The sequence below is a fragment of the Bufo bufo genome, chromosome 2 (assembly GCF_905171765.1).
Source record: "Bufo bufo chromosome 2, aBufBuf1.1, whole genome shotgun sequence".
In the NCBI taxonomy this organism is placed as follows: domain Eukaryota; kingdom Metazoa; phylum Chordata; class Amphibia; order Anura; family Bufonidae; genus Bufo; species Bufo bufo.
Window position 1 is genome coordinate 430,085,408 of NC_053390.1, and position 9,827 is coordinate 430,095,234.

Here is a 9,827-nt window from a genome sequence, read left to right on the forward strand (position 1 = left end):
CAGATTCCTTTCCCCATAACAGTGCACAGATCCCTTTCCCCATAACAGTGCACAGATCCCCCCTCCCCATAGCAGTGCCATAGACCGATCCCCCTACCCATAACAGCCCCGGCCCTGCTGCTCACAGCAAACTAATCACTCACTGCATCTTTATTTTACCTTACAATCGTGACGCTCCAGTAACAACTCTGCAGGCAGAGCGGAGGGCGGCGTAACGTCACTTACTCACGTGACGCACCTGCTCCGCCCACTTTATGAATGAAGGAGGCGGAGCAGGCACGTCACGTGAGTAAGTGACGTTACGCCGCCCTCCGCTCTGCCTGCAGAGTTGTTACTGGAGCGTCACGATTGTAAGGTAAAATAAAGATGCAGTGACTTAAAGTAAACCGCCCGCCCGGCGCGGGTGACAAATCCCACAAATCCCAAACCCCATATTTTCTGCCGATATGTACCAACGCAGGCGCAGGAATTCAGCAGCAGACGGGGCCAGCGGGAGGAGGAGAGCGCTCGCTGGCCCTGTCTATCAAGAGGAGATGGGCATGTCTAGAAGCGGGAGATGCGGCGGCTACCAGCAAGTACACGCCCAACTTGCTGGTAGTGAAAAGATTTGCATATGATAAATGTATGATTTTTACAAGAAATAAGCCACAGACAAAGGTAGGACATGTATGATTGCACTCAGCTAATGAAAATTGCACAATGGGGGGGTGACAGAAGCCCTTTAAAGAAGGAGTATAAGCAGCGCAGGGACATAATAAGAGGATGATAATAGCAAGTTTGTGAAACAGCTCGTCATGCCCTTGCAATTGCTACATTGTATTATAACACTGTGAGAGTAACAGTGTTACAAAAAATGACTCAAAGAAACCAAGTGACACAGCTGAGAGTTTTAATATATTTTTATCAGTCAATAGATATGTAAGACATAATAAAAATTAAGTTTTATGTGAGTAGTTAAAAACACATGTAATAAAAGGCTTTTTTGGTCTTACTGACCATTTGTAAATAATGAAAAATGTTGGCACCACGGCCCTCCGTCAACATATGCAGCGTCACCATAAAGTGGCCTGGGAGAACCGTGGCTTCGATGTGGTGGTCCAGCCTGCCGCAGCAACCGCTGCATCACCCAGTGGCACGCACCCGGTTTCAGGCAGTCAAAGGGTCCACCACCTCAGCCAAAGGGAGCTGTCTGTCATTCCCATCACCTGCTGGTCCTGATCCTCCTGCTCCTCCTCCTACTCCTCGTCAGTCATTCCGTCAGCAATCGATCACCGAAGCGATTGCCAAGAGACAACAGTATGCGTGCACTCATCCAACAGCGTAGAAGCTGAACGTGTTCCTGGCCAAGTTGCTGGTACTGCAGTCCCTCCCTTTCCAAGTGGTGGACTCTGCACCTTTCAGAGAACTGATGGCTTGTGCCGAGCCGAGGTGGAGAGTCCCAAGCTGTCATTTCTTTGACAAAAAGGCAGTACCACCCCTGCACACACATGTAAAACAGAAGGTGGGCCAGTCCTTGAGCCTGTCGGTGTCTGCCAAAGTGCACGGCAGCGCCGACGTGTGGAGCTGTAACATGTCCTTTATGGCCCACTGGGTGAATGTGGTTCCTGCACAGCCACACCAGCAACTTGGCCAGGTGACGCCACTTCCGCCTCCACGTTTTCACGCAGTTGGTCCTGCGACAATGTCCGCTTCTGCCTCCTCATCCTCCAACGTGTCCTCAGCCTCCACTGCAGATACAATTCACAGTGCCCCTCCAGCATACCAAATGTGCAGGGCATGGCGGTGTCACACTGTTCTGCACCTCGTTTGCCTGGGCGTCACACAGGGGAGGAACTGCTCCGTGTCCTTCTTAAAGAAATCGAATCCTGGCTTTCTCCGCGCCAACTCAAAATCGAAACCATGGTGACCGACAACGGGAAGAACATGGTGTCGGTGCTGCGTCAAGAAGGGCTGAGCCATGCGCCCTGCATGGCACACGTGTTCAATCTGGTTGTCAAGCGGTTCGTCTTCCACCCATCTGCAAGACATCCTAAAAATGGCCAGGAAACTTTGCATGCACTTCAGCCACTCGTACACTGCAAAGCACACCCTCCTTGCGCTGCAGCGGTAGAACAGCATCCCCCAACATAGGCTGATATGTGACGTTTCCACCCGTTGGAATTCCACCCTGCATATGTTGGACAGACTATACGAACAGAGAAAGGCCATAAATGATTTCTTGATGATCCAAGCGGACAGGAGTACTCCTCTGTGTAACTTCGATGTCAGCCAGTGGCAGGTCATGTCTGACACCTGCCGTTTGCTCAGGCCCTTTGAGGAGGCCACTAAATTTGTCAGTCGCCAGGACTACAGGATGAACAACGTCATTCCACTGCTTCATGTCCTGGAACAGATGCTGGTAAATCTGGCTGGTCAGGGGACTGGAGACGTGGCGCCTAGATCTCACGGCCACATGAGCCCTGTGAGGGCTGAACTGGAGGAGGACATTGGAGCACAAGCAATGCGTAGCGAAATGGGTGGCTTTTACACACAGGTGACAGGAGAGGAGGAGCAGGAGGAGCGAAAGGAGCTACAGGGCGATGAGGAAGATGAGGCAGAGGACCCAGACACACCGTGGTAGTGGAAATGGAGGCAGGGAGTCCCTCCGAGTCACTTGCACAAATGGCCCGATGCATGCTCACTTGCTTTTGTAGTGACAGCTGAATTGTCACCATCCGGCATAGGGATGACTTCTGGCTCTCCAACTTGTTGGACCCTCGCTACCGGTCCAAAATGGGAGCCTTTTTTACACCCGCTGAAAGGAAAGACAAAATTAACAAATTATAGAGACATCCTATGTAGTGAGTTGGCCGCTGCGTATCTGCGCCATTGTCCATCCTCTCGCAGGTCTGAGGGGGGGGGGGGGCCCTGTGCTCACGTTTCTCTGCCATGGCTTCTGTGGCAGGGTGGGGGGTAGGAGCAGTTCCAGATTCATCAGCAGCATCTTGAGTCTAGAGTCGCTGATGAGCAGCTTTCTTCACCCGCCTAGTGAAGAACTACTCACCATAAGCAGCAGCTAGACCTGGAGCGGGACCTGAACTAGCAGGTGGTGACACTACCTTGCCACCCCACATTGAACATCCGCTGGACTACTGGGCAGCCAAACTAGATTTGTGGCCGCAACTAGCAGAGTTGTGTGGCCAGTAGTGTGGCATCAGAGCGGGTGTTTAGTGCGGCGGGGGCCATAGTTACCCCAAGCAGAACTCGCCTGTCCACCCAAAATGTGGAGAGACTGACCTTTGTCAAGATGAATCAGGCGTGGATCAGCCAGGATTTCCAACTACCAATTCCTGATGCATCAGACTAGATCATCCATGGTGCCACACCAACACTTTCACAAAAGAGACCGATTTCTTCTGGCTACCTGCCTCAGCTACTATTCTGATGCTGCCACCCGCCTGATGCCAAGTATCCTTCTTTCATCTACCATCTTCAGCTGGTACTTGTATTGCCACCCACCTCTCCACTCTGTCACCTTGCCACTCTGTGGTCTTCTGATGCTGCTGCCACCTCCCCACGCTGTCACCGGGTCACTCTGTGGTCTCCTGATGCTGCTGCTGCCACCTCCACACTGTCATTGTGCCACTCTGTAGTATCCTCCTGATGCCACCTCCACACTGTCATTGTGCCACTCTGTGGCCTCCTCCTGATGCTGCCGCCACCTCCACACTGTCATTGTGCCACTCTGTGGCCTCCTCCTGATGCTTCCACCTCACCACTATGTCATAGGGCCACTCTGTGGACTTCTCATGCTGTTCCCACCCACCCCACTTCATGACTTGGCCACTATTTTGCCTTTCGGCCTGGCTGACATCATCATTTATTTGACCCTTCTTCTGATCTGTCAGAAGGAAGGGAAAATGAGACGCACAACGGATCCGGTCTGTGTAGCAGCTGTAAGGCCTGTATGGTACCATCAGAATTGGCTTGTGATTTGGTAGCCAAAAGCAGAAGTGGGTACAAAACACAGAAGACATGCAATTATTCCATTAAAGAAAATTTCCAAAACCCACTTCCAGTTCAGGTCTGAAATCACTTTGTGGTGTTTACATAGTAGAAACCCACCATAAATGACCCCATTGTAGAAACTCAAAAAAGAAAAAAAATAGCAGCACTTACAAATCTATAGCACAAAGTCTCGATGGTGGTGTGCCCGCAGTTTTGGATACCAGCCTGTAGTATCCCCAAATCATCCAGAATAAATCAAAAGTAAAACTACAGCACTCGCCGGTCTTCAACTCTTGAGAAAGACCGGGAGGTCGAAACGTCGCAATTTTTGGTGAATAAACCAGCATGAATTGAAGACCGTCGAGTGCTGCAGTTTTATTTTTTGATTTATTCTGGCCCTTTGTAGAAACTACACCCCTCAAGTTACTCAAAACTGATTTTACAAACTTTTATGTATAGGTATTCCACAAGAATTAAAGGAAAATGGAGATAAAATTTCTAAATTTCACTTTTTTGCCGTGCTTTTATTGTGTAAAAAAAAATAAAAAATTGATACATATGCAAATTAACCTGAGATGAGTCCTGTATGGGAGATGAGTCAGGGACAGGACTCATCTCAGGTTAATTTGCATATGTATCAAATCGTTTTTTTTTGCACAATAAAAGCACACAGAGCTATGAGGACTGGATATTGCAGTTGTGCTAGCGGCCATCTAGCAACCCATGTCCTCAGCTCTATACACAAAATCCCGGTGACAGGTTCCCTTTAACACATCAAGGGTTAACAGCCAAACAAAACTCAATATTTTTTACCTCGATTCTGTGGTTTACAGAAACACCCCACATATGGTCGTAAACTGATGTAAGGGCGCACGGCAGGGCTCAGAAGAAAAGGAGCACTGTATGGTTTTTGGAAGGCAGATTTTGCTGGACTAGATTTTAGACACCATCTCTCATTTGAAGCCCTCCTGATGCACCCCCCTATGGTAGAAACGCCCAAAAAGTGACCCCATTTTGGAAACTACGGGATAAAGTGAGAGTTTTACTGGTACTATTTTGGGGTACATATAATTTTTAATCGCTCTATATTACGTTTTTTGTGAGGCAAGGCAACCAAAAAATGTCTGTTTTGGCACCATGTTTATTTTTTTGTTTTTTACGAGACAATCTGACAGGTTCGATCATGTGCTGTTTTTATAGAGCAGGTTGTGACGGATGCGATATCAAATATGTCTACTGTCTTTGGTTGTTTCAGTTATACATAATAAAGCATTTTTTTTATTTTTTATTATGTTTTTGTGTTTCCATATACTGAACGCCATTTTTCTGCCGATCGACTTGTGCAGAGGCTTGTTTTTTGCAGGAAGAATTGACGTTTTTATTGGTACAATTTTTGGGTACATATGATTTTTTGATCATTCATTATTACTCTTTATGGGGCAAGGTGAACAATAAATTGGTTGTTTTTTATATATTTTTTTGCACCGGTCCTGGAGGTACTGCAATACCAGGTCAATGCGTGGAGTGGACAGAGCAAGCTATTTTTCCATCTCCCTGTTCGAAAAATCCATTTAATATATGGTCCCCAGATAGGGGATGTATCAGATATTAAACTGATAAGAACAGATACTACACATGATCTTAGCCAAAAGGCCGAGAAGCGATATAAATTGGTTGTTTTGACACAGTTTTTATTTATTTATTTTTACAGCGTTCACCTGAGAGGTTAGGTCATGTAATATTTTTATACAGCAGGTCGTTACGGACGTGGCAATACCTAATATGTATACTTTTTCTTATTTAAGTTTTACACAAAACCCCTTTAAGGCCTCATGCACACGACCGTTGTTTTGGTCCGCATCCGAGCCGCAGTTCTTGTGGCTCGGATGTGGACCCATTCACTTCAATGGGGCTGCAAAAGATGCGGACAGCACTCCGTGTGCTGTCCGCATCTGTTGCTCTGTTCCGCAGCCCCGTAAAAAAAAAGCACTGAACGTTTTGCAGACAAGAATAGGCATTTCTATCATAGGGTGGGACGTTCCGTTCTGCAAAATGCACACTGCTGGTATCTTGTGTTTTGCTGACCGCAAGACACAGTACGGTCGTGTGCTTGAGGCCTAAAGCAGATTTTCCTGTGGGTTTTTTAAGGCCGACCCTGTGGACCCAGCAGGAAGGAGAAGTATATGTCCTTCCGTTATACTTCTTATGAATCGACTTCTGGCTTTGGTTGAGGAACCTGCAGGAAAGTCTGCCTCAAATCATCCTCCACAAAACTCTGTGTGAACCTTATGTTCCTCGAAATGTTCCCAAACCAACACCCTAGAACCCCGGTCAGTGCTCTCCAGTGCGCCCGCTTTATATTGTCGGCTGCAGTGCCCCTCCTCTATAGCGGGTGGTTGTCCCATCATTATTGGTTCACCAGGGAGCGGCAGGTGCCATACTTGTACACGCATGCTCAGACTCTGCGCAAGCGTAAATACACATGCAATACCGAGCAGGGACAAATGGTGGCTCCCCCTGCCACTGACCCGGCGTCCACTTCTCAGGGAGGTCTCCCCTTTTCTTGGGAGACTTTCGGAAATTCCAGGGGGTATCATTGTGTGATATAACTAGAAAAATTTAGACGGCTGCCATGATTTCCATAGCAGTGACTTGTAGCGGTTGTGGAACTACAACTCCCAGTGTCCAAGTAGTACCTGTAAACAGGCGGAGGGACGCAGGGGACAGACAGGGCTGTAGAGAGCAGAGGCAGCAGACTACGAGGTGTGGTCACCCACGGCATCCAATAAGATCACTTTTTTCATGTTGTAACCTGCGCCAGGAAAATGAAAGCTCAAATCTGATTGGTTGCTAGGGGAGACCGCTCCAATGATAAGTAAACTTGAGGCCCAGTTGCAGATCAGCACGGAGCGGTACCAGCAGAACACACCGCTGTCACAGACTGTACAGCCCAGGCTATCACTCACCTACCGAGCCGCTCCTTCCTGCGCAACCCAACATAGAACGGGTAAGAACTGGCGGAACCTTCCTGTGGGGAACACTTTTCACCGGAAGTGGCGGGGAGAATCTGGCACGGACAGATAGTGATAAAAAACATAGAGACCGGAAGTCGGACCGGGAGTGTGCTTGGTTTGAAGATGTCTGTGAAGAGGAAAGCGGAGAGTGTGATCCCGGCGGAGGAGAGTGACCAGCTGCTGATCAGACCGCTTGGTGCTGGTCAGGAGGTCGGAAGATCATGTATTATCGTAGAATTCAAAGGGAGAAAGATCATGCTGGATTGCGGCATTCACCCGGGGCTGGAAGGAATGGATGCCCTTCCATATATTGATTTGATTGATCCTGCAGAGATTGATCTCCTTCTGATAAGTCACTTCCACTTGGATCACTGCGGGGCACTGCCATGGTTTCTGCAGAAGACCAGCTTTAAAGGCAGGACATTTATGACCCATGCCACTAAGGCAATCTATCGATGGCTGCTGTCAGATTGCGTCAAAGTCAGTAACATCTCTGCGGATGAAATGCTGTACACAGAGACTGACCTAGACGACAGTATGGACAAAATTGAGACTATCAATTTCCATGAAGTGAAAGAAGTAGCAGGAATCAAGTTTTGGTGTTATCACGCTGGACATGTCCTGGGGGCCGCCATGTTTATGATCGAGATTGCCGGTGTCAAATTGCTGTACACTGGGGATTTCTCCAGACAAGAGGACAGACATCTCATGGCAGCAGAAATTCCAAATATTAAGCCAGATATCCTAATCATTGAGTCAACGTATGGCACACACATACATGAGAAGCGGGAGGAGAGGGAGGCCAGATTCTGTAACACAGTACATGACATCGTGAACAGGGGAGGTAGAGGACTCATCCCGGTGTTTGCTCTTGGACGAGCTCAAGAACTTCTGTTAATCTTAGATGAATACTGGCAGAACCACCCCGAGCTACATGACATCCCCATCTACTACGCCTCGTCGCTGGCTAAGAAGTGTATGGCCGTCTACCAGACCTATGTCAACGCTATGAACGACAAGATCCGCAAGCAAATCAACGTCAATAACCCGTTTGTCTTCAAGCACATCAGCAACCTGAAGAGCATGGATCACTTTGACGACATAGGTCCCAGTATAGTGATGGCCTCTCCGGGTATGATACAGAGCGGTTTATCTAGAGAGCTGTTTGAGAGCTGGTGTACCGATAAAAGAAACGGTGTGATCATCGCTGGGTACTGTGTGGAGGGAACGCTAGCAAAGCACATAATGTCGGAGCCTGAGGAGATCACCACCATGTCTGGCCAGAAGCTGCCTCTGAAGATGTCTGTGGATTACATTTCTTTCTCTGCCCACACAGATTACCAGCAAACCAGTGAATTTATCCGTGCACTAACGCCCCCTCATGTGATACTGGTGCACGGTGAGCAGAATGAAATGGCGCGTCTTAAAGCTGCTCTCATCCGTGAATATGAAGACAATGACGAGGTCGATATTGAAGTTCACAACCCCAGGAACACTGAAGCTGTTACCCTAAACTTCCAAGGAGAAAAACTGGCCAAGGTAATGGGTTTGCTTGCTGATAAGAAGCCGGGACAAGGTCGAAGAATCTCGGGAATCCTCGTCAAAAAAAACTTCAACTATCATATCCTTTCTCCAAGTGACCTCTCCAATTACACTGATCTGGCGATGAGCACGGTGACACAGACACAGGCGATTCCTTACACAGGCCCTTTCAACCTGTTATCTTACCAGTTACAGCAGCTCACAGGAGAAGTAGAAGAAATTGAGGTGAATGAAAAGGACTGTGTGAGGGTCTTCAAGGCAATCACAGTGGTAAAGGAGCAAGGAATGGTTATACTGGAGTGGGTGGCAAATCCCTCCAATGATATGTATGCCGACATCGTGGCCACAGTGATCCTGGAGCTGCAGTCAAATCCTCGTATACAGAAAGCGGCGACTCATAGAGTCAGTAAAGGAGTGGACATGGAGGCGTACAAGAAGAGACTGGAGATTATGCTTCAGGACATGTTTGGCGAGGAGTGCGTGACCAGTAACGATGACAACACTGTCACAGTCACTGTGGACGGAAAATCAGCCATCTTGTCTTTGGAAACTCGGACCGTGGAATGTGAGGAAGGGTTGGATGAAGATGAATCCCTGCGGGAATTGGTGCAGCTTGCAGCTCAAAGACTATACAACGCCCTCGGCCCTGCCAACCTTTAACCTGTCACTCTGTGTTTTTTTTTTTTTTGCTTCCTTTTAATAAGTAAGGCACCTATGGCTCGTATGTGAATGAGCCTAACCATTGCTGGATCTGCCTAAATCATCCCTAGTGGTTTCTGATCTGATGTTCCAGGCTGTAAATAATGAGTTGGAATGACTGATACCGGAGCTGTGAATAAGAAGCAACAGAACCTTAAATATTTTATAGGTAACAAAAAAGTTTTAGAGCTATAGTTTTTACAATTTTTTGGTTGATTGTCTTATGCAGGGTCTAATTTTTTGTGGGATGAGGTGATTGTTTTATTGGTACCGTTTTGGGGGGCATATGCCTTTTTGATCACTTAATGTTGCACTTTTTGTGATGTAAGGTGACAAAAATAGCATTTTTTATTTTTACTGTGTTTATTAGACGGGGTGGATCATGTGATATATTTAAAGAGCCGGTTATGACGGACACGGCAATACCTAATATGTGAGTTATTTCTTATATATACAGTACAGACCAAAAGTTTGGACACACCTTCTCATTCAAAGAGTTTTCTTTATTTTCATGACTATGAAGGCATCAAAACTATGAATTAACACATGTGGAATTATATACATAACAAACAAGTGTGAAACAAC

General features: G+C 47.4%; 1 protein-coding gene and 1 non-coding gene across 2 annotated transcripts; one reads left to right on the top strand and one right to left on the bottom strand.

Moving 5' to 3' along the window:
- Positions 1 to 5,461: 5,461 nt before the first annotated feature.
- Positions 5,462 to 5,652, bottom strand: LOC120992943. The gene has a single exon (XR_005777128.1). It is a non-coding gene; the product is annotated as a U2 spliceosomal RNA (small nuclear RNA).
- A 1,434-nt stretch (positions 5,653 to 7,086) lies between these two features.
- On the top strand, positions 7,087 to 9,432 carry LOC120989346 (cleavage and polyadenylation specificity factor subunit 3-like). The gene has a single exon (XM_040417394.1). It carries the CDS (start codon positions 7,125 to 7,127, stop codon positions 9,201 to 9,203), a length of 2,079 nt encoding a protein of 692 aa, XP_040273328.1. The 5' UTR covers positions 7,087 to 7,124; the 3' UTR covers positions 9,204 to 9,432.
- Positions 9,433 to 9,827: the final 395 nt, after the last annotated feature.

Bases quoted from the DNA above. Each gene is read 5' to 3' on its own strand.
- LOC120989346 (XM_040417394.1), top strand. From the start codon at position 7,125: ATGTCTGTGAAGAGGAAAGCGGAGAGTGTGATCCCGGCGGAGGAGAGT.